This window comes from Vigna unguiculata, chromosome 3 (genome assembly GCF_037176805.1).
Source record: "Vigna unguiculata cultivar grain cowpea cultivar isolate G323 ecotype 2 chromosome 3, ASM3717680v1, whole genome shotgun sequence".
NCBI lineage: Eukaryota > Viridiplantae > Streptophyta > Magnoliopsida > Fabales > Fabaceae > Vigna > Vigna unguiculata.
Window position 1 is genome coordinate 9,638,358 of NC_140794.1, and position 26,159 is coordinate 9,664,516.

General features: G+C 37.0%; 1 protein-coding gene across 1 annotated transcript; it reads right to left on the reverse strand.

The window, feature by feature from the left end:
* Positions 1–25,655, reverse strand: LOC114176251 (mediator of RNA polymerase II transcription subunit 16-like). Its single transcript, XM_028061225.2, has 17 exons — positions 24,939–25,655; positions 24,374–24,442; positions 23,168–23,256; positions 18,917–19,029; positions 18,496–18,597; positions 12,966–13,056; positions 8,798–9,391; positions 7,633–8,251; positions 7,384–7,463; positions 7,169–7,251; positions 6,330–6,566; positions 4,313–4,484; positions 2,649–3,145; positions 2,354–2,530; positions 1,651–2,025; positions 750–1,233; positions 1–347 (listed from the first exon to the last, which is right to left on the reverse strand). Exons 1-16 carry the CDS (start codon positions 25,235–25,237, stop codon positions 1,087–1,089), a joined length of 3,744 nt encoding a protein of 1,247 aa, XP_027917026.1. The 5' UTR covers positions 25,238–25,655; the 3' UTR covers positions 1–347; positions 750–1,086.
* Between the last annotated feature and the right edge of the window lie 504 nt (positions 25,656–26,159).

Sequence of the window (26,159 nt, forward strand, 5' to 3'; positions counted from 1 at the left end):
TATTAAAACAGATGGTCATTTCAAATTGATTAAAACAATAATATATTCTTTTGATGAACCACAATATAAAATATCAAAAGTTCATGAATTTACAGGGATCATGAGAGGATAATTAAGCTAATCTAACTATTACATGCTGGTGTTGAGCATGTCATTGGGAGCAACATTTACAACATACAACTGAAGACAGTTGAAGAAATTTATGCAGACTTAACGAGTGACAACTGATATAGGCTCTTAATCTCTGATTCATCAGCAGCAACTTCTCACTCGTTCTTACAGCCAAGGCATCAACATCAGCATGCATGAAACAGCAAGCAGGATAGTTTTCACAGAGGATTGACAATCTGCATTATCAAACGAATAGTTTATAAAAGCCATTGTTATTTGGTAAGGAATACTAAGGAGCAGGTTGCAAGAAAATTTAGACACTCCTGATATGAAAAAAATAATAATAATAAAAGTTGAAGAAAAAAATAGAAGTGCAAAGAAAACATTTGGAGAAACCAGTAAGGAGAATAGATACATATGACCTTTAGCCCTACGACAAAAGGTACAACCCTGAGATGAAATTATTAAAAGTGATCCTATAGCAAATGAGACAAGGCTATTAATGTTGTTGAACAATTTTCCATAAAGTGAAATTTTTGTTCTTAAAAGAAATATGTAAAATTCCAAATGCATTCGTGATGGGATACTTCAGGGATTTAAAGTGCAAGGTGTTAATTTTTAAATGAGATATTACATACCTGCAAGGTGTTAATTTTTAACACTCCATGCGCAAACTAACACCTACTGTTTGTGGAGTGACTAGATCATAAATCAGCCCCCAAAAAAGAGATCAGAAACTGATTCTTAAAAAAATGGAAAACCAGCCGAGTGATCAGAAGTATAGCAAGTCAAGTCCAAGATAGTATGGCCACCTTGGATGATAACAAACGTTGAAACCACCATGTCAAACTACGCAAATCTACGCCTTTCTTCCTGTACAACTCCAGTAAGCATACTATCTGATCCATTTCGTAGTTAGCCACTAATGTATCCTTTTCCACAACGTGAAACTCAAATTATAATAACGTAAGCCATTTATACAACCCGAGCCCATGTTCCACCACACATTGGACAGCCATGTACCCAGCGGCTGATCCACCACACTTCCCGGTCATTTGGACTAAGAGAAGGAGGAGCATCTGGTGAAGCAAAAGCAGAGGTCTGCCGCTGACATCTCACACACTGCACCCATATAAGTAAACAAAATCACAAATAGAAGATGAAGAAAAAATGAAAGGCCAGGTAGAAGAATTTTAGAGTTGATAGATAGATTTAAAGGAGATCATTCCGTAGGATTATGTTAAGCATCGTAACTTAGGCATTAACACGCATGAACATTAAATGTATTATAGCATGGGATATATGAACAACACACTTCTAAGAATAATGAATGCTCAATCTTTTAATTCACATAACAAAAAATTAATGCAATAATCTTCTGAATTCCTTAATTGATCCAAGGTAATGTAACCTTTATAAGTTTTCTTGGGCCCGTGTAATTCACAAACCGCCCAAATAACAAGCATTTATAAGTTATGTGACCTTTATATGCATTAGAGAGAAACCATATCAACAAATGAAAAAGATTTCTTTTCCAACCTTGTACCAGACCCCTTCAAGGCCAGTCTTCCATGTTGCAGTAACAACATCTCTTCGTGATCCCATTATGCCAAGATAACCTCCCAAACCCACAGAAGTATTCAAGCCAAAAGCTGCATCTCTTTCAGACATTCTGCGCTTCCTAGGCCATAAGCGATGAGTTCCGTAGTAGACATCAGAATGTTCCATTGAGCTGAAATCAAGTGGGTCAGAATTAACGAGTTTAGGTGCATCATTTGCACAATATACATCTTCCTGATCAGACCAAGGTCCACCAAACATATTCCGTCTATGCCACTCTTCTGCTGGAGGGTGGAGTTCTAGTTCGCGTAGAAGAAGACCAGCAGCATCTGCACCTCTAGGACGGGGCATATTCTGCAAATTACATTTTTTATGCAGGGAGCATAGGCAGAAAGGTTACACATGCAAAAGAAATAAATAAAAAAAAAAGATAAAGAGATATCAAAGGTAACAAACTTAGCTTTATCTTATCATTAAATCAGTTATAAAATTTCACTCTATACAGGAATCCTCGTGTAAAATAAGGTAGCCATGTCACATCAAAGCCAAACTTAATTATTAACTTTTATATCGTCAAGAAATTCATCAACTAGCATAAAAAGAATGGGGTTATTTCATGATATATTAAGTATAACTAGCTTACGTTGTCTAAGATAAATAAGAAATTTAAAAGATTAAGTACCTGCATATGAGGACCAAGGGATGCTTCCACAACCTCTGGCAGTACAGTATAGTTTCCATCAATATAATGCAGCCGAACCTGAATGTTGTTGCTCCCCACTTGAGAGACTGGCAATGGGTGTTGCAGCCCAGCTGTTCTGCGGCATAGATCCATAAGCATCATAAAAAGCACCTTGACCTGCACAGTACATGCATCAGAAAAGTAAAATAACAACCTATGAATATACATTGTGTAAGACACAAATTACACAGAGACAGGAATCTTCATACAAGTTGCAATGTTTATTAACTTATACCTCTTCAAACGTATATCCCTGGCCAGCATTCCCACTACCCAATCTGGAACGACCAGAAGGTACTTCTTCAGCTCCTTTTGCCCCAGCTCGACCAGTCTGACCATCATCAGACTTCACCACAGCAGAGACTGGTTTTGCAATCTCCTCCACCTTGCCAGGGGCAGGAGTATTAGATTGAGGCTTTTGTGTATTTGCATCAGAAGTTCTATTTGCAGACCCCATATAACGAGGAAGTTGTGTTCGACGAAAGAAAAAGCAGAAGAGCAAAAGTTGGCATAGTCTGTGAAGGAAATGACAATCCCCAATAAGTCTAACTGCTGGTGTTCCAGGAAATGTTCCTGTATTGATGCTAATAGGCATAAATGTTGAAGGGCCACTGATGGGATTGGGAGTTGGATTGGAACCTCCATCAGTTGTATTGCTAATCTTGGCAATAGCCCCTTGCACCCAGGTTTGCAACTGGGCACTTCCCATAGAGCTGCTCCCATTTTGACCTCCTGAAAAAAATTTATTTATTTCAGTTAGATACCTAAATTGCAAAACAACAATGATCAAGCAAATGATTTTTTTTTTAAAGCATGATAGAGTAGTATAGTTGATCATATTCTATAAACATTTGAAGAGAAGCACAGAACCTATGCTTGTTTGTTAGAATATATGAAAATATCCAATTATATCCAGACTGCTTCAACAGAATAATTTAGAGTACCTGGGATTAATTCATAATAGTTTCCATATCTATATATATTCCTTAATTTGTTTCTTTAGTGGATTTCATTTAGGAATATAGAATCTAGAATGAGTATAAAAATGAAATAGTGTTGTTGTCTTTTCTATCAACTTAGATCAAATTAATACACAGTGAATAGTTTATAAGCTCTCGGTTTCCTTCCTCAATACCAAAACCACCATAATTTCACCACTTCTAAAGTAGATCCATAATTACGCCAAATTGAAGTAACTTAAAATATACAAGTACGGATCTATACATTTTTTTTCAGTTAATTGAATAAGCAGTAAAAATAGGTACACCAAATGTACCATAGCAATCTTGGTAAGCAAACACCCCAGTGGTTGAGCAAAAACAACGAAGTGGGTTGCCTAAAAGTTATTTTCACCCTCTCCGTTGAAGGAGGTTACTCAACACGCATAAGTGTATCAAAATATCTATATGAAGGCACAATAATTAGTAAAGCAATCTAAATGAAAGAAAATTTTAGCATAAGAAAACAAGAAGTCGGAGCATAGTGTATTTGTTGGAAATAGAACCATTCAATGATTAAGAAGTAGCTTAGCTACCGTATTTGGATAAGTTATAGGAAATAGTGATATTTTAATTGTTCCAAATAGTAGCTATTTAGTACCTTTTGAAATCATCATTATCATATATAGATAACCAGCCCTGCGGTATGCTCACTCAAAAACGAAATTAGAAAATAAGATATTTATTTCTATCGTCAAATTTAAAAAAAAAAAACTATAAGTCCCTCTATTTTAAAAACTTTATCAATCAGAGAATGGGCTGAACATTAAGAATAATGAACCTACAGGACTGCACTCATAGTTTTTAAATCATGAGGACCAATTTTAAGATTCATAAATACAAATGGATATGCAGATCAATTTAAACACCAAAAATTATAATTTTATAAATGCACACTGACCCTGACTTGTTGCAGGTGTTGCCGAACTTTGGGTAGGACTGGCAACCATATTTCGGTTGCTCCCAGTGCCTGCAGTCACAGCATGACTTGCCAATGTGCGACAGAAACTAGCATAACGTCTCAATCGGGTAATAAAATGTGAAGCCAAATCTAGAACTGAATCCACATAAGCCTGCAAAGGATTGAAACAAATAAGAAAAAGGATTTATTGAAACAAATACAATAAAATTCATAAAATGTAATGGAAATACATGCACTATCACGCTTGTATGTCCAAATTTTTATGAAAAATAAGAAATAATGAATACAATTAAAAAATTTGACATAACTGTAATTACAATGAAAAATAATTACTCAAATAAAAATATCTACACAAAAAATGTTATAAAAATAATTTACTTATTACTATTTGTTATAATTGTACCAAAAGAACACTTTCAATCTTTCATTATGACTCCTCGTTATGGGTAATTTCTTGTAGACCATGGAAACTAAAAAGTAGGTTAACGAATAAAAGGTTTAGAAGGATAAAAGAGGTAAAAAAAATAAGTAAATGAAAAGAACAGTTACAAACACCTCTACAAGATGAAAGAATAACATTTGAAAGAAGAGCAGACAAAGAAAATCGTATACGGACATATTCAAGTAGGCTGGCAAGCACCTCTACAAGATGCACAATTATATGCAATCATCTGTGCTCGTGTGTGACAACATAATAGTACACATAGCTATCACAAGAGCAACTAATAGCATTCTATAGTTTCTCGTAGCTGCAATAGAACTGACACAGTAAACTTTTTCTGTGGGTGGAATAGCTTGATTCATACGCAGAAATCAGAAAATTTGCACTATTGCAACAATTAAATCCTGATTTAGCCACTCTTCTTTATTACTCCTCAGATTTTTGAAGTAACTTCTAAATTTTCATAACTTTTCCCACGTCAAAATGAATTATGAAGATCAAGCCCCCTAATTCTTCAAAGAGTGGCAAACATGGTTAGTGCTTTCTTGCTTTGAACCATCCAACTCAAACAGTAAATGCATTTTCCAGTAAAGCCCCTGCTTTTCCAATAGCCAACCACCGTTTTCTAGCATCACATAACCTATGTTGAGCCTGCTTCTTCTGGACTCTATGTTAAAGAGTTCACCTCCCTTTTTGCTGCTGCTCCTTCCATGATTCCATTTGATGATCCAACCAATTGTGTAGAGGAGAACAGAGAATAGCAGCAAGTAACCGATGGGGAGGATCCTGTTATGCAGGGTCATAACATGAAACGTGTCAGCAGAAGAGGGAAAAGGGAGCTATAAGAATCGAGAGATGGGCGGGAATATGGGAGGGGAGGGTATGCAACGTCTAGGGAGTTGTTGGATGGCTGTTGCCACAGGACAGAGTTTTCTTTGAACTTTCCCTTCTCATTTATGTTTTATTTTTTTGCTACAATTATGGTACTGCAGACAAGGCTAGTTCCTAGAATTTCCCTCTCAATTCTACAGTAAATTTCAGTTCCAATAACCATCCTTTTTGTTTGACATCATCTTTTCTGGTATTCTGGCTCTTTCTGCTGCTGATAATCAATTTCAACCCCTCTTTGGTACTACTACTACCATGGCATCATCTCAGTCACAGTTAACCCAACAGAGCACCTCCTCGATCACAGCCTCCATTTCAGTCAGTTCTCATGATTATTGACTAGTTAAATGTGCCACATATTGATGATTATTGTATGTCAAGACTATGACTTTTTTTTTATTACCAATGATATGTCTTGTAATTTTTCAGTATCGTTTTTGGTTTATAAGCATTCATATTTGTGTTGTGCAAAATGTATATCCTACTAGAATCTTCAAGGTTGGGTATTCAGTACCACTATCAAGAATTGACAAACCTAGCAAAGACCAAGCATAAAAAAATGATGTGCGCAAAAAGACCAGAGAATCACAACGAACGAAATTACAAATTATATAATCTGATGAAGCAAATCAGGTAAGTAAGTTCCAAGTTGTAACTAAACCATACCTGAATACTAGGAATTAGTGCAGGTTCAACAGCCATTGTTTCAGAGTCAATGCTGGATAATGTTTCACCTGATGCTTGCCACGGCTCAGGAACTAAAGCTGAAGAATTTATCAACGCAGACTCGATTCCTTTCCCAAGCATATCCAATAACAACCTAGCTTGCATATCCAGAACCATCGCCCTCACCTCTTGGGCATTTGATCCTTCCAGCAGCCTACATTTTATCCTGTCTAGACTCTGCAATCGTTTAGGACAAAGTTCATTTAGCCCAAAAAAATCAGTAACACAGATACTGTCACATAGCAGTAAAAAAATACAACAATAAAGAGAAGTAAAAGAAAAGTCAGTATTGTTTAGATTATAATAATAATAATAATAATAATAATTATCCCATATTAAACAAGGTAAAAGGGATCCATGGCAGAATTTTAGGAAGCTTAAAAATCATTCAGACTCAAACCCACATGGACAATCAAAATTTTAAATTTACGGCAGTGAACAAACCCTTTCCACACCAGCACTTTCTCATTGACAACTCACCAAGTATAATATTCGCATATAAAGGTTAAGCCTAATGATAAAAGTCGAAGTTTCAACATGAAATACAAAATTGGCACAACCAAACATTTGCTGCTGGGTTCAAAATTCCATTTTACGTTGTATCCCAGAAAGAATCCACCCACGGTAAATATGGAACACTTCCTCTCTCACTACAGTTAATTGGAAAAGAATAAAACCCCGCAGAAACCAAAAATGAGAAATTCAAAGAGGAAATTGAAGTAAACTATTAAAACCAATGTCAAAAATGTTGAAAAGGAGATGGTTCAACAGTAACATACAGGACCATACTGTTGCCTGTGCTGAATAGAAGGGAGAGAATGGAAATCCGCATCCAAAACTGCAATAACGCTGTTAAGTGAAACTGAAACCAGGTAAAGAAAAAGGGTCACTTGCTAACAGAGTACAAATATGAAACAGTAAACTATGCTCTCTTTTCTCTGCAAAAACTAGAACAAAAAATAGCAAAATATCTTGACAATGAGAGCTGCCTTACCAATACCATCCTCAGCAGCACTCTGGGTGCAGCCCACAGCATCCCACCAATCAACTCCAACTAAAAGGCTCCACCAAAACCTGATTTTGTAGCAGATATTAGAACCAGGCAATCATGTAAAACATTGACAAAAAAAAAATCACAACTTCCACGACCAGACACAGTAGACTAATTATTGAAGCATCTGCAACTTTATAGAATATTAAGAAACAGTTAATATCTCATACTATAAGGGATTAAGGAAATAACCTTTCAGCAATTGCACGTTCCCAAGTTGATGAATTGGCTTTTACTTGACTAATGGGAATAGAAGGAGGGAGAACTCTTATTATTCTCAATATTGTACAATTTTTGCTAGAGTCATGCCAAACAGAAGCTGAACAACAGCTTGTTGAAGAAAAAGCAGGAGCAGCAATTGCAGAACCAACGTTAATCTGATAGTTGTCCACAGGTGTAAAATTTGGACCAGAAAAGACATGGACACCACCGCGAAGAAAAGCAATAGCAATTTCACCACCGTGAGCAGAGTAAACAACCCGGGCAAGTGTCCTGACATCACTTGGAAGATCAAACGGATCAAAATTGACCCTTTTCGATTTGTCAGAACCAGACTCAGAAACCTTTTGCACATCAGAAGTCATTCCAGTTGCAGGTGATTGATGGCTCTTGAAATCATTTGTTGGAGTTATGCTCAGGTCCACTTTGGACTGCCAAACAGTTTGCATAGGGGATTGACCACCCATACTAGAAGTAGGGTTTCCAAATATAGGATGGAGAACCACATGCTGTAGAGATGATTCCCAACGTTGCACTCTCCACCCTGTAATTGATGGGCCCTCGTCTGGATCATATGGGGACATGTATTGCCCTGTACAGGTAAAATCAGATATACATCAATTTTTTAGTTCAATTATCTGAGCAGCACATAAAGCCGTTGGTGTAAAATCCCGAAAAACTTTTAAATCACAGCCAGTATTGTCACACCATAGAGGACCAAGAAGGCAAGACAGGTATAGGGTGCTATTTTTAGGCGGATCTAAGCTAGGTTGCCCAGGCATGAACAGTGAAACATTGGACTTGATATTGCTTTATCCAGTCCATTATCATTTTATAAAACATTTCTTTTTTCTTTTAAATTGGGGATGCTTATTTTGATTCACACCAGATTAAGGACATTTTAAATGGCAAAATATGACTTTAACGACAATAAAAGAATACTTAAATGAGCTTTACTTGCAAATCCCAAACTGTAAGAGCTGATTTGGTCAAACAACTGTCATCTTTAAAATGCATAGAGTAAAGATTTTTACTTGAGTTAAAACAAAGGAAACTTTAAACCAAAAAGTACACAACAGAAATATAAGTGATTGAAACATTATCACTGTATATATTCACATCAGAATCATCTTCATACCCTCAACTATCACAACAGCTATCACTGAACCAGCACGAGTTGGATCAAAGGCTACTGCTGTTACACCAGAACCCCATGTAGTAGTTGCTGCAGATTGAGCTGCAGCTTCAGGACTCACATATGCTGAAAAATTTGAAACTGGTGAGCAATACAGAGGTACAGCGTCAAGAAGGTTTTGGTCTGTCTGTTTTTTCCCTTGCTTAGCTTCAGATAGTAGATAATCTTGCCAGCTAAATAAATATGCAGCTAAAGGTGCAAAACCAGCCCAGTTGGGTGGGCTAAGAGGTGGGACAGCACAACTAGTACTTGTCTTTGGAGCTACCTGGAAACCATTTCCAGGCCCAGGTGTGACCTCCCAAACTACAATGGTGGACGGATTAACAATTGGTACACCTGCTACATGCATGGCACCACTGTCTGTAATGATAGCATCACCAGCCATAATCCCACTGGGCCCACAACCCAAAAGTCCTTTACTAGTGCAAAACCACTTTGGTGTCGTGTCATTCTTACTAGGAGGCCACTGGGACCAGTGAAGTTGAACTGAGCCCGATGAGAACACTGAACAAACACACAGAAAATTGGGCCATCTAGCTGGAGGAAAAAACAATAGCACATATTAGTTGCACAAGCATAGGACTATTTAATACATATATCTTACAATAATTTAAAACAATATCAAATGAATAACAAATATGGAAGACTTGTTCACAATCCTTTCTTCCATGCCTGAACACAGCATATGGAAATTGATCTATCTTGTGTTTGTGAGAAAGTTCTATCTAAACATCTCTTTGAGAAGAGTGTCTGCATAAGTTCAATGAGCTGATATGTTCTCCAAGCTTCACTTGCCTACTAGAGTAAACTACTTTAGTCATTATTAGGTAGTTAAGCCAGTACATCAGTCACTAAGACAACTGTTTCTGTGAGGTCTATATAAGAGCCTCTTGTAACAGTTTGTAACAACGTCTCATGACGACAGATTATCTTCTCTCTCTCTCTCTCTCTCTCTCTCTCTCTCTCTCTCACATTTCAATTCTATCACTAAGCAAGGAAGACTTATTGGCAAAAAGTCAAACAATATGAAAAAGCTACATCTATATATATATATATATATATATATATATATATATATATATATATATATATATATATATATATATATTACCAGTAGCAACTAACAAAATTGTTCTGGAAAAAGAAACAAAAGAAAAAACAAAAAATCAATCAGAGCCAATAAGCCTGTAGCTCAATTGGAAAGCGCCTGAATTTTGTGGCTTGGACATGATTTCAACAGTTCAATCATCTAAGAGAGCAACTATCCCCCTACTCATGCGCTTAGAATGTATTTAAGAGAAGGCAGTGTTGCTTAATATCGGCCATGACGCCGACATGGCAGAAACCGGTAGCAGTTTTCTGGCCTGCTGCCATAACAGGCGTGGGCGAATCGGAATTTTCGTGGCGGCCGCTTTACGCGTGGCAGTGGCGGAGCGCTCGTGGCGAAAATCTCGGACAAAAGGAGAAAAGAAGGAGAAGATAGCAAAAACCTAAACCTAATTGGTCTTATACATTTGAAATTGGGCCTTGCCCACATCCCCCGACGTCCAAATTTCTTCATTTCACCCATTTAATATTCAGCCATGTCCAAATTTCTTCATTGCAACCTCATTTCAGCCATTGATTGTGTTTTTATCCCGTTGTCAATTAATAAATTTAAGAATTTGATTACGTCCAAATTACTTATTATTTTACATTTCTACCATAATACAGAAACCTCTTCTCTTATGATTTTACTTTTCTACCCTAATTTCAGTTTCTCTTCTACTATTATTTTACTTTTCTACCCTAATTTCAATTACCATTTTTATTCTTTAAAACCTAAGCCTGGCCCATTAAACACATAATTAACCTAGCCTATCAGTAAAACTTTCTTCATTCTCTGTTATTTTATTCTATTCAAAACCAAAAGTTTCTAAAGCTTTCCTACCGGCCACTGCCACCAGCATCACCGGCCGTCACCATCAAGTTTGTTTTTTTTTATCTTTTCTATTTGTCTAATTTCACTATAATTATTTTTTAAAAGATATACCTATTTTTCAGCAATAATAATGGCCAATGATAATGATCCTTCAAGAACATCCCATGGGAGTGATCCGAGATGGAAACATTGTCATCCGATGGATGAATCAAATTTAAATACAACTATTTGCACTTATTGTGGGAGAGTTATGAAAGGAGGAGTTACTAGAGCAGAAGAACATCTCATGGCAAAGAAGAGCGATGTTGCTACTTGCACCAAGACTCCGAAAAATGTGAGAGAAGAACTTTGGAAATTATATAAAGAAAAAACAGATACCTCCTTTATCAATCCTAGATATAATGCAACCAATGATAACCATGAGAGTGAAGATGAAGTTGAAATTTCCACGGCTAGCAATGATAAAGGGAGAAATAGCGGTGGAAGGAAAGGACCAATGAATATGTTCTGCAGAAATCCAGCCGTTGCGATAGAGAAGAGAAAAAAGGAAAAACTAAGGCAAGCTAACATCAAAGAGACATGTGACAAAAATTTAAAGGCCACGGTTCATCAATATATTACTCGATTTTGGTACCAAGGAGGCTTGTCATTCAACCTTGTGAAATTGAAAAGTTTTCAAGATATGATTGATGCCATAGGTGCTTATGGACCCAATTTACCCGCGCCTAGTTATCATGAAATCAGAGTTCTACTTCTCAACAAGGAAGTTGAGTACACTGAGAAGTTGTATGGGAAAGATTGGTACCAAAATCGAGCAATCTATTGATGAATTGAGGCCTTTAAATTTTTGTCACATGCCTCTTTGATGTTAGCTTGCCTTAGTTTTTCCTTTTTTCTCTTCTCTATCGCAGCGGCTGGATTTCTGCAGAACATATCCATTGGTCCTTTCCTTCAACCACTATTTCTCCTTTTGTCATTGCTAGCCGTTGAAATTTCAACTTCATCTGCACTGTCATGGTTATCATTGGTTGCATTATATCTAGGATTGATAGAGGAGCTATCTGTTTTTTTCTTTATATAATTTCCAAAGTTCTTCTCTCACATTTTTCGGAGTCTTGGTGCAAGCAGCAACATTGCCCTTCTTTGCCATGAGATGTTCTTTTGCTCTAGTAACTCCTCCTTTCATAACTTTCCCACAATAATTGCAAATAGTTGTATTTAAATTTGATTCATCCATCAGATGACAATGTTTCCATCTGGATCACTTCTATGGGATGTTCTTGAAGGAATTATCATTGACCATTATTATTGCTGAAAAATAGGTATATTTTTTTTACAAAATAATTATAGTGAAATTAGACAAATACAAAAGATAAATAAAAAAAACTAACTTGATGGTGGCGGTCGGCGACGCTGGTGGTAGTGGCCGGTAGGAAAGCTTTAGAAACTTTTGGTTTTGAATAGAATAAAGTAATGGAGAATGAAGAAAGTTTTACAGATAGGCTAGGTTAAATATGTGTTTAATTAAATATGTGTTTAATGGGTCAGACTTAGGTTTTAAAGAATAAAAATGGTACCTGAAATTAGGGTAGAAAAGTAAAATAGTAGGAGAAGAGAAATTGAAATTAGGGTAGAAAAGTAAAATCATAAGAGAAGAGGTTTTTGTATTAGGATAGAAATGTAAAATAATAAGTAATTTGGACGTAATTAAATTTTTAAATTTATTAACCGACAACAGGATAAAAACACAATCAGTGGCTGAATGGCTGAAATGAGGTTGCAGTGAAGAAATTTGGACGTGGCTGAATATTAAATGGCTGAAATGAGGGTGGAATGAAGAAATTTGGACGTTGGGGGAAGTGGGCCAGAAGTGGGCCAAGCCTAATTTCAAATGTATCAGACCAATTAGGTTTAGGTTTTTGCTATCTTCTCCTTCTTCCTCCAACCAACACGCCACGCACCTCCTTTCTTCTCTTCTTCTTTCTTCTCTTTTCTTCTCCTGTTGTCCGTGATTTTCCCCACGAGCGCTTCGCCACCGCCACCCAAGCCGCCGCCATGAGCAGCCACGAAAATTCCAATTCACCCCCACCCTGTTATGGCGGCTGACCGTAAAATCGCTACCATTTTCCGCCATATTGGCACCATGGCCGATATTAAACAACACTTTAGAACATAAAGATAATAACTGACCTGAAGTTTGAGATTGCTGCGAAAGAAACTTTTCCTCAAATGTCGACTTCACATTGGCAGTAGCACTTGATTTGGATGATAGCCACCTATACTATTGATTCAGAAAGTAATTGATTCAGATTAAAAATAAAGTAACCAATAATAAATTGAACAGACATGGTTCTAACCGTCTAACAAACAATGCTTGAGTTCTTTTTTGAAATAAAAATGGATCCACATTATAATTTGAAACTATGGTCTATCTTACTGAAAAATGATAGGAGATACACATAAGGAAACAGTTGCTCAGAGGTTCAATCATTGAAAAACCATGTTTGGAAACAACCAAAGCATAAAGATAGACAGAGAGAATCCATATCCCTTGAATAACTATATAAGTTTGAGGACAAATTTAGATAAATAAATGACTTGAGACTGAGACTTTAAAATATATGAGTAGTGGACTACAGTACCACTCTCCTCCTCTTCTATTTATAATGAAGCAAGTACATATGAAAAGACTACTCTAAGATACTAGGCATGATTACATGCAGCAGTAGATAGTTTCCTACACTCAACACCCTATACATAGGGTTAATGATACAATAGGTAATAATTCTAACACTCCCCCTCAAGCTGGAGCATACAAATTGTATGAACCAAGCTTGGAGCAAATGAACTCAATCCGAGGTCCCCTTAATGACTTGGTCAACACATCTGCAAGTTGGTCATTTGACCCAACGAACTCAGTACAAATTTCCTTGGTCATCAATTTTTCTCGAACAAAGTGGTAATCAATTTCTATGTCTTTAGTTCTCTCATGAAACACTAGATTTGATGCAATGTGGAGACCAGCCTGGTTGTCACAGTACATCTTCATGGTCTGAATTTCGCAGAAGTTAAGCTCTCGAAGAAATTGCTTTACCCATATGAGTTCACACGTGAGAGACGCCATTGCCCGATATTCAGCTTCAGCGGTGGATCGAGCCACTACATTTTGCTTCTTACTTTTCCAAGAGATAACATTTCCTCCAAGGAGGACACAATATCCCGTAGTAGAGCGTCTATCAATAGGAGAGCCTGCCCAATCAGCATCACAGTACCCAGAGATTTGAACATTTCCTTTATCTTCATTTAACAAACCTTGTCCTGGAGCCTTCTTGAGGTACCTTAAAATACGGATGATGGCATTCCAATGTTCAAGACATGGAGTCTGCATAAACTGGCTAACAATTCCAACTGCGAAAGATAGATCAGGCCTCGTAATAGTGAGATAAATTAACTTTCCAACGAGCCTCCTATATCTCTCTGGATCGGAGAATAATTCGCCTTCTTCCGTTGTTAACTTCTGATTTGGGTCCATAGGACTCTCTACTGGTCTGCAGTCAATCATACTTGTTTCTTGTAATATATCAAGACCATATTTCCTTTGAGAGATTACAACTCCATCTTTTGACTGAGCTACTTCAATGCCCAAGAAGTATTTGAGGCTTCCGAGATCCTTGGTTTGAAAATGTTTACACAAGTGCTCCTTCAGTTGAGATATTCCAGTAGTATCATTTCCTGTAATAACAATATCATCAACATATACTATTACGTAGACACATTTCCCAGGAGAGGTATGTTTGTAAAAGACTGAGTGATCTACCTCACTGCGTCTTAACCCAAATTTCTGAACAATGGAGCTGAATTTTCCAAACCAAGCTCGTGGTGATTGTTTGAGGCCATATAAAGATCGATGCAATTTGCATACCATACCAGACTCCCCCTGAGCAACAAACCCAGGAGGTTGCTCCATGTAAACTTCCTCCTCAAGATCACCATGAAGGAAGGCATTTTTGATATCTAATTGATGAAGCGGCCTATGACGAATTGCTGCCATTGCAAAGAAGAGGCTAATAATAGTCATCTTGGCCACGGGAGAGAAGGTGTCACAATAGTCAAGACCATAAACCTGAGTGTACCCTTTTGCAACCAATCGGGCTTTGAGTCGATCAACCTGACCATCGGGGCCAACTTTAATTGCATACACCCATCGACAACCAACAGCCTTCTTACCCGAAGGGAGGGGCATGAGCTCCCAAGTATGATTGCTTTCAAGAGCTTGCATCTCTGCAATCATGGCTTGTCGCCATCCAGGATGATCAAGTGCTTCATTCACATTTTTGGGAATAATAATAGAAGACACTGAGGATAAAAGTGAACAATAGGAAGGCGATAATTGATGATAGCTAAGAAAATTATAAATAGGATGTGGATTTCGAGAGGAACGAGTACCTTTTCTGAGAGCAATGGACCAACCTGAATCACCTTCAACAGGAGTCGTGGGATCAAGAGACAAGGGAGAAGAATCTGAAGTAGGGGATTCACCATGTTCTTGAACAACTGGACTATTCGTCGACGTCCTGTGTTGGAGAGAATCAATAGGTGGAGATGATGGCTCAGGAGGACTTTGGTCGAGACTTGGAGTGACAGGGACATTGGAACTATTGTACTCAACCACGGGAATAGGAAGGACCTGCTGTATGACATGGACATCTTGAACAGATGGAGAGAAGTAAGGGGTCTGTTCAAAAAATGTAACATTGGCAGACATGTAATATTTCTTGGTTTCAGGAGAGTAACATCGATACCCTTTTTGAAGTCGTGAATAACCCAAGAAAACACATTTGAGAGAGCGAGCAGAAAGTTTGTCTAACTCGGGAGACATGTCATGAACAAAACATACACAACCAAAAACTCTATGAGAAGTGTGAAAGAGAGGATTTTCTGGGAACAGAATGGAGAAAGGGACCTTATAATTGAGAGAGGAAGATGGCATCCGATTAATAAGAAATCCTGCAGTTAAGATGGCATCTCCCCAGTGATGGACAGGAACGTTGGCACTAACAAAAGGGTACGAGCAGTTTCAACTAAGTGTCTATTTTTTCTTTCGGCTATACCATTTTGTTGTGGCGTATGAGGACAAGTTGACTGATGCAGGATACCATGGAAACTCAAAACATTAGAAAGAGCAGACGAAAAATACTCTTTGGCATTATCACTTCTTAAGATTTTAATTATTTGACCAAATTGATTCTTGATTTCATTCAAAAAGGATGTGAAGAGGGATAATAATTCAAAACGATCTTTCATAAGATAGACCCAAGTACATCTCGAATATTCATCAATGAAAGTAACAAAATACCTAAAGCCAAAAGATGAGACACGACTAGGTCCCCAGGTATCGGAATGGATGACAGAAAAACTAGAAGTACACTTTGATTGAGACCTTTTAGGAAAGGTAGATCTAACATGTTTTCCTAGTTGACATGACTCACATTCTAGAGTCTGGAGACGACTAAGTTCAGGAAACATTTTCTTTAACTTGGACAAGTAAGGGTGACCAAGCCGATCATGTAACATTTTAGGATTGGGAGCTGCAACACATGACACACGTGGACGAGATCCAAAATGGTATAATCCGCCCGCTTCATATCCTTCTCCAATCTGTCTCCCCGAGCCACGCTCCTGTATAACAAAAGATTTGTTATCGAAGGTTACAGAGCAATTCAATGTTTTGGTTAACTGACTTAAGGAAATTAAATTGAAAGGACAATTAGGGACAAAAAGGACAAATTTTAGATTTAAGGACGGAGATAAGATGGCTTGACCGACTCCCTTTAAGGATGTTTTAGAACCATTCGCGAGGGTTATAAAATGAGATTTTTCTTGGAATGAAATGGTTGAGAACAAGGAGGTATTACCAGAAATGTGATCAGAAGAACCAGAGTCAATTACCCATGAATTGTGACCTTCCATGGATTGAGAGATGCAAACAGTTGATGTACTTGGAGCTTGAGATGACTGTGCCAAGCTGTTGGATTTGAGGCGTAGGTACTCTTGATACTCGTCCTCAGTGAACTTGGAGTCAGTAGTCTCTGCCTGGGAGACATTGGCTGTTTTGGCAGGAAATCCATGTAAAGTGTAGCAGTTTTCTTGGGTATGACCCATCCTTTTACAATACGTACACTGAGGACGCCCACGACCTCCACGTCCACCTCCTCTAGTTCCACGACCTCCTCTTCCTCGGGTGGCAACTATGACAGATGGTTCCATTACAGCAAGAGTTTCTAGAGTTTGAAGAGTTGGAACACGTATCATGCGGGAGATCAAAGTTTCCATGGAAGGAACCTCATGAGAGGTCAAAAGTTGATCTCGGATATGATTAAAGTCTGGGTGTATAGCGCGGAGGATCATTACCATATAGTACTTGTCAAGCTTTTTCTTCATTTCATCTAGAGAGTCGACTTCCAAGAACATTCGAAGTTCTTCCACAACAGCTTGAGCGTCATTCATGAATGAAATCATATCATGGTTAGTCATTTTCATAGATGCCAACTTGTTCGCCGAATAATAGAGGCGTTGAATATCATTTGCATAGATATTCTGAGTTCGCTTCCAAAACGAGTGGCAAGTTTTGAAGGCCCGTAGGGACATCAAAAGTCGTGGTTCCACCGACTGCCACAATAGAGCACATAGTTGGAAATCTGCTTGTTTCCACTGTTCAGCTTTTTCAGAAGGTACGTGGCTGCCATCTTTTTCAAGGTGTTCGTGGTGTCCTTGACCGAGAAACCACATCTCAACGGCAGCGGACCAAGATAAGTAATTTTGGCCATTTAGTTTCTCGGACATAATGCAGGGGCTTCCGGAGAATGAAATAGCATTCCCAGTACCTCCAGTGGCCATGATATGATCAAGAGAATAAACAAAAACAGAGAGGATCTCAAAAAACAGTGAAACAGTGACGATTTTCGAATTTGAAAGTGACGATTTCCACAAGAGGTGCTACTGGACTTCACCGGAACAGAGGTTTGAGGGTCAAAACGGGTAGAGGAGGCTCCGGCGACGGAGGTGGCGCGACGACGAACCGGCGACTGGAAGGCGGCGCGTGGGCGGCACGCGCCTGACAGCAGCGAACAGAGATGACGCAAGTGGAGGCGCGTGGCGACAGCGCTGCCTGCGACACCGGCGGGGTTGGCTGTCGCGCGGAGAGGCGGTTCAGATCCGGTGGTTTTCGGACGGAACTGCATCGGTGGACAGCGGTGGACGGCGGCGGAGGACTGCAAACAGTGGCGGATAGTGTTCAAAGGTTGTTTAGTTCAGAAACGAGGTTAAACGAACCTGCACAGCCGCGGACAGCGTTGACGGACCAGATGAGACAGAAACCAGAGCGGGATCGACCCGCTCTGATACCAACTTGAGACTGAGACTTTAAAATATATTAGTGGACTACAGTACCACTCTCCTCCTCTTCTATTTATAATGAAGCAAGTACATATGAAAAGACTACTCTAAGATACTAGGCATATTACATGCAGCAGTAGATACGGCAGTAGATAGTTTCCCACACTCAACATCCTATACATAGAGAGTTTCCCACACTCAACACCCTATACATAGGGTTAATGATACAATAGGTAATAATTCTAACAAAATGTTAACTAGACTTTATCAAAATAAATGTACATGGAATTTGAACATAGCAGTAGAAGACTAGCTAACATTATACCGGAGACACCCCTGATAACCACTTTGTTACGACTGCAATATCTTGCCGCCACTCATGCTCACGTTGCCAACAGCTAGTATCATGGACAAGATTAGTTGGCCCCTGAATGGAAAAACAATGTGAGGAACAAATATTCAACATAAGCAAATATGTGAAAAAAATAGAGAAACAATGAATGGGCAGAGATGGGCAAATGACTGATGAAATAAAATAAATTAAAAGATATGCTAAAATAGGATTCAACATCTCTAAAGTGAGAAAGTGGGTAAGATAAGAAATTAAAAGTGTATTCACAATTGATTATAACTGAAGTACCTTGCAAAATTACCCCACTCCAACTTTTTCACTTTAGAGGAGTCAAATACTCAAGAATGTTTACTAGGCACATACATTGAGAAGCCCTAAGATAAAGCTCACTTACTTGAGAAGGTTGAGTCCAAATAGTTACCCTCCCGTGGAAATTTGAAATCAACAATGCACGGGGACAAGAGGTTGGGGACCATTCAATGAACTGGACAGAATCACGAGGCGAATCTGCAGAAGTCATAAATACAATTAAATTAAAATTCTAAAAGAATAAAAACAAAAAAGATCATATTAAGGCATAGCTTTAAGTCCTTTTTTAATCTAGTCTGGGATGAGCTTATCAGGGACATAAAAAGATTATCCCTTTTGAGGAATCAAAGAAGCCTTCAACTTGAAACTATACTTGGAGAGAGGACTATTAAAACAAGGGGTTTTCACTACGACAGGATGTATGTGTTGCAATTTTAGTATAGACAATGAATACACGACTACAAAATAGAAAACAAGAGATGTCATACCACAAGTTTCTAAGTTTAAATATATTGGATTGATACTACCAAATAATGGAGAAATAAATGGAAATGTCACAAAATATACAAAGAGAGTGCCTAAGCACACATATTTAATCCAATTTTGCATGTGCTTACCAGAGATGCAAAAGAGATTATCCATCAAAAGGATTAGTGACAAAAATAGGTCACGAAAGATAGTACTACTATGGTATCATGTTGAGAAGAGAAAAAAAGAAAGCAATATACTGATAATGAAGAAGAGATACAATTGTAAGGAACAAAATCCATATCTATGAGAGAAATTGGGTACAATATTTTTCCCATCAAATCTTATTATATCTCTATATTAATTGTGTTGAATAATGATTGTCCTTTGTTGTATATATGTTTATTAAATTGCTTCTGTTGTACCTAGTATATGTCATAAGCAACAACCTTTATTCTGATTTCTCAGAGTTGTATTTTCAATTCCTCATGTGTGTGTGTGTAAAGATCAAGATCAGTGAGGTGTGAGGACACATTGTTTTTCAAATCCAACCAAAATCTTGCTCGCTTGACAATCAAATCCCACACTCCATTATTTTTCCTAATGAACAGCTACTCCATATTCCCCCAAGCTTGGATATGTTATGTGCTAGAGCTATTAAATATGTTTTCTAAGAATACTCTCATCTTCAGAAAGGCTAAAAATGTTACTCTCTAAAGTCAATAAGGTATTTCATGTTGGTTAATGTTGCCTCTTTTCGAAGAGCCTCCTTTCTTATTTACCTCCACACAAGTTGTCTCCCTACAGAAGGTGCTACATGTTCCTTCTTTTCAATTTGTGTTATGCACTCAAGAAGAAAATCAACCTAATTCTCCTACAAGTAGTCCTCCTGCAGTTGTTTCATCCCCTCCCGAGTATAGCTCAACAACAGATACAAAGAAATGATCCAACACTTAAGAAAATAAAGAACAAACAAGAGAAAATATATTGAGAGCTTGAAAAGGTCTCCCTTAGGTGGTTCATTTATATACAACACATTTGTGACACAATAATGAGAATGGAAAGAGTAAAAGACAAGTATTCCTAGGTACATATAGGTACTGAAAAACAGCTTTTGAGTAAAGCTTAATAAGCCTACTTTGAACCTATTCTACTTAGCCTACAATGAACCTATTCTAGCACCTACAGAATCTCCTTCCTCATGTCCTTCACCATTAGACAACCTTATTGTGAAGCCTAGTAATGATAATGTTGGCTAGCCCATTGCCCTTAGGATAGGTATTCAATCTAATAAAAAACCCTCATATTTACAATTTATTGAGTTATCACCATTTATCTCCTTCCTATTTCTCTTCTCTTTTCTTTCTATCTTTTCTCGTTGTGGCTATAAATGAGCATGCATCACTTCATCATCCTAGATTGCAAGCCATGATTGATGAAATACATGCTCTTGAGCACAGTGGTACATAGGATCTAGTTCCTCTTCCTCCTCACAGTAAATCATTTCTTTGTCAATGGGTTTAAACCATTAAATTTGGACCGAATCGTGAAGTTGGTCATCTCAAAGCTAGGTTGGTGGCTAAGGGATGCACTCAAATCTTTGGCCTTGATTATAGTGATACCTTCTCTCCTCACCATTGTTTAGCTTTTATTACTATGATTGTCATTCGTCACTGGCCATTCTATCAACTTGATATTAAAAATGTCTTTCTTTATGGAAAACTTTCAGAGGATATTTACATGGAGAAACCTCCTTTGTTTGTTGCTCAAGTGGAATCTTGCTTAGCTTGCAAATTGTGAAGATCTCTCCATGACCTCAAACAATTGCCTCGAGCTTGGTTTGGGAAGTTTAGTCATGTAGTATGGATTTTGGCCCAAAATGAAGTGAAGAAAATCATTCAATGTCCTATTGTCATACGTCTCCCAAGCAATGTGTCTACCTAGTTGTTTATGTTAATGACACTGATTACAAGGAATTATGGTAATAAAATTTAACAATTGGAAAGGCATGTATTCGACCACTTTCAAACCAAAGATCTTGGTTTCCTAAAATATTATTGAGTTGGCTCAATCAAAGGAAGGCAAGGAAAAAGACAGAAAGCAAAAAATATACCTAGTTTCTAAAAATATACTCCTATGAGCATTGGGCACATAGGGAAAGCACTTTCTTAGTAGGTTCTTGATACAATGTTGAAAGAATTAGTAACAACAAATCACAGAGGATGATATTGCTTTGGTACCATGTCAAGAAGAGAGAAACTGAGAAGGAAGATAATGAATTTCATATGGGAGGTACACATGAGCATTCTTGTTTCCGGTGAAAAGAAACAATAATAAGGAAAAAAATCAATATCTAATGATGGGAAATAATTTTTTTGATATTTCCCAATCAAATTATCATATCTCCTTGTTTAGTGTAACTAAATCATATTTCTAACACAATCAATTCATATCTCAAACATTATCCCTAACTGCATTCTTTTTATAAACATATAGTGAAAACACACGCACTATGCGCATATGTTTTAAAAAAAAATTATAATAAAATTATAATTATAAAAGTAAATATAAATAATTATTACTATAAAAATTAATTTTTATTTATTTCATAAGAATCTTTTTATTATAATAGTTATTTTAGTTTAAAAATAACGGTCATATAAAAAAAAACAGTTAAATTTTAAAATATGGTCACTTAAAGGGTAAAATTGGTAAGATAATTACTTTAATTTAAAAAAAAAAAAAGTTATTAAAGGTAAAATTAGAAAACGAAATGTGTACACCAAAAGGGTGAATACCCTTTATATAATGGTATAGATAATTTTAATTGAGGAGTCAGGAGATGAAATTCACTCCAAACATTAGCTGTGGAGATAAACTTTGAAACCAAAGGGGTTTAACTTGACTAGGAGGATAACAAAGTACATGCATTGCCATTCTAGCAAGCAACAAGATGAAAGTGGAAGTACGGATGGGAAAAGATGTCATAGCATTGTTTTCTCAGCTTAATATCTACGATTAACATTACAAAGTTATGGGGAAAAGATAAGATTTATTTGTGATCATAAAGTACCGATTATGCTTAATGGAAAATTTTATCACATTATTATATGCTCAGCCATATTCCATGGTAGTGAACGCTCGACCTCAGAGTAAAGAGAGAAAAAAATGGAAGGTAAAGATAACGTATGAAAACAAAGATAACGTATGAAATCGTTAAGATGGATATATGACCGCAAAATGATTGTGTACAAATAGGGTGACACTAATTGAAGAAAAGATCATAGAAAGTTGGTTAAGGTGATTTGGACATGTGCAGCAGACTGGAAGGACATGTCATAACAGTATATTAATATTCCTAAAATGGTATCATGTGACAACACTATGTTACATTATAGTCCTACAGTGGTATCAAGGTCTATCCTAAATTACCCCTTTGAAATCATGTCCAAGAGAGACAGTTTCAGAGACTAGCCATCAATATCTATTACAGCAGCAAGAAAATTAAAAAAGAGTGATCAAATGTCAAAAGAAGTGATTTTGAAAAGATTATCCAGATCAAGGATCTCCCTTTACTGTTTAATTTCACTTATTAAAGACAATAACTAAAAATTATGAGAGGAAGACGTGACGATTTTAACTAAAACTGCATAAACCAAAATAAAATTGTGTTATTATTAGTTGATGTTAAATAATAGTATTGGATAGCCTTGTATAGTGTAAGCTAAATGCTAGGAACGCATAAGAACTTCAAAAAATTCACCAGTCTAAGACTTCACAATTGCTCAGGCTGCTTTGGCATTAGATACATCATACGGCAAAGCTGAAGGATCCAAGGTTACCAAATGAAGCAATGACATCAAAATACCTGCTATGACATTGAACACTGCACATTCAGTCGGCCTCTCTGGGATCACAATATGTATTGGGATCCAAAATGGTGGATTAGCTGTTGAACTACGTTAAAAAGAAAAAAACTAATAAGCATTACAAATTAGCAATAAAACCAAACACACAAGTGCCAGCAAACTAATGAAACGAGCAAAAGATACATGAATGAGCAGACAAGAGAACATCTGTTCTAGTTTGTAAAAATAAAGTTATATTTGAGCTTAGGAAAAATATAGATGAACCTTTAATAAATGGTATGGGAAAATTAAGTTAACCTAACAAAGAACTTGAATGAGACAGATGCATTTCAGGGTACACTCAAAATTCAGGTCATTTAAACAAAATGACCTGTTCGGAGCTTTTTTTCTTCTACTGATTTTGTATGCTCATTACAAGGTATGGTTTATGAAGCCTATTTTTTTATTTTTTTTTCAATAATGCAATTGTAGAAATTGAGTATTGTATTTTCATTTTGAGTCTTCATTAAATGTTAGCTGTGAATTTTTCCAGTTACTCATTGCCAAATTTGCCAGCCAACAAATAAGGGAACTGGATAAGCAGAGGAAGATATTATATAAGCCCACAAAGAAACATGTTAAAAGACACTGTTAAAAATGTTAAAAGATAAATTCACAATATATCTGCTCAGTACATCATTTAGGTATCCATAATCAACAAAGAAACAAGTAGATCAGAAAGTTTGAGATGTCTGTCAGCTAAACTAATGTGTTTATTACAGCTTCTTCAGACTTGTTGTAAGATAGAAAAACTTGTTTATGTGTTTTAGAGAACTTATGATATGCTTATACATTGTTTTCAGCTTATTTTCAATAAGCTCCATAATAGCTTACTGAAAAAAAGTTTACAACTTAAATGAAAACAGTTTAGCCATAATTTCCCTTTGATTCTTAAGACAACTTATACCTAAGTGCTTTTATGATAACTACGTATTCAATAAGTACTTTAACTAAGCTATTTACCCACACGTTAAGTCTGGTTGACTTCAACAATAAAAAAAAATCTCCAAAACAAATCTCACAATCTTATCAATTCTATTGATTCTTCTGCAGTTCTACTCATGTTCAGGCCATCCATATGAACAGAAAGTCCTGTCCTTGATTAAACGTATAGAACACACCAATGATTTGGAAACATTTTCAAATGAGGAAAAAAATCAAGAAACCTTGGAATTCTTGCACACGTTTCTGCTGCACAAGCTATAGCATTTAGTTTTCCACACCAGGAAACAGCACTGCAGAAAAACAAGCAAGAAGAAAGAAAAAGAAAAAGAAAATTAGCACAAGGATGTTGTGATATAATACGCCCACGGCCCATCCATCAGCACATGGATGAAAAAATCAACAGAAGAAGTGAATAAAAGCTACATCAGCAACCCTGCATTTTCCCCCCCAACTTCCTATCATGTACTACGTTTGAAAAAAAAAAAATTCTTCTCCACGATCACTCTCAGGAGGAAAATGAAGGTAGAGCAAATTAAATTTCCCCGGAAACTAAAATCAACTTACGCACTTAACTTTCATAGAACCACACATATAATTCTCGTTAAGTTGCTTGTGGGAGAAGTTCAGTCAACACATCCTCCTTATTTTCATTTCTCACGGGTGCTTACAGATCACTATGACACCAAAAAAAATAAACATCCCATTCACAGCATCCCCCCGCCAAAAAAAAAACAACAGAAACACTAATTTGAACTAAAACCAAACCAATTGAATCGAATTACTGACCTAAAATTCCGACACAGTTCAGGAACGCTCATCTTATGCAGCAAATTGGACCTAGGTTGCTTAAGCCTGATGGAGAAAACGGTGGCGGGATTGAGCGAATCTTCCTCCATGGGGACCGGCGGCTTTTCCTCCTGTCCGACCTCTTGCTCTTCGGTGGTGGTGGTGGTGGTGGTGGTGGCAGCAACGACCACGGCGGCGGAATCGGTTTTGTCTGGAGGCTTGGGCGTGTCTTGGGGTTGGGGCAGAGACTGAGCGACGGGCTCGGCCTCTGGGTCCTTTGTCCCACCAATTTGATTCATTTGGAAAAGCCCTAATTTTTATATGAGAGAAAGAGAGAGAAAGAAATGAGGATTGGGTTAGTGGTGGAAAGTCGCAATTGAAGGCGACAGATAGCACTGTTGGAAATGTAGAGAGAGAAATGTGGAGAGTGGGGTTAGTGGGAAAAGGGGGGAGAAACAGAGGGAGAGAGTTTGGGGTTTTGATTTGTTTAATAAAGGGAGATTGTGATAGGGTGAGTGATCTGGGGTTAGGGTTTTTGTGCTGGGCATGTGGTGGACAAAGCAAAACCGGTGATTCTCCAGAGTAACAAAGAAAGCAAGTAACAAAGAAATTGTTTTTCTTTTGTTTTTTCTTCCGAGTTATGGTGGTCGAAACTTTTTGCTTTTTTACCTTTTCGGGTGTTGTTGGGGCTGTCTCTGTTGTGAGATAAACAACGATTGAATGAGATGTTTATGATGCTGCTGTGTGTGGCTGCTCCTTAAAACAGTGAGTTTCTCTTGTTCAACAAAGAAAATTCCAGAAATGTTAGGAACTCGTGCTTTCTTTTCTCTCTTGTTCAACATAGATCTGAATTTTTCTTTTTCCATTTTATACTAGTGAGTTTAGTTATATTTTTCAAATATTTGGAACAATGATTTCTTGAATTTTCTTGTCGTTTCAATGGCACAATAAAATCAAACACTCTTAATATCTTCGTGTCTTCTCTCTTTTGTTGATCCTCAGAAAATATGTTAAAATATAAATACAGGGACAAAGGTAAATAATAACTACAAGTTTTAAATAAATACGAAATACCTTGTCATGTTTATATCAATTGATCTGATATATAAATTTGCTAAAGATTTAATTAGTAATTTATTTATTTTATCTAAGTTTTATTTTTGTTTTGGTTTTTAAATTTATTTTTTACTTAATTTAATCTTAAGTTTTAAATAAAAATTA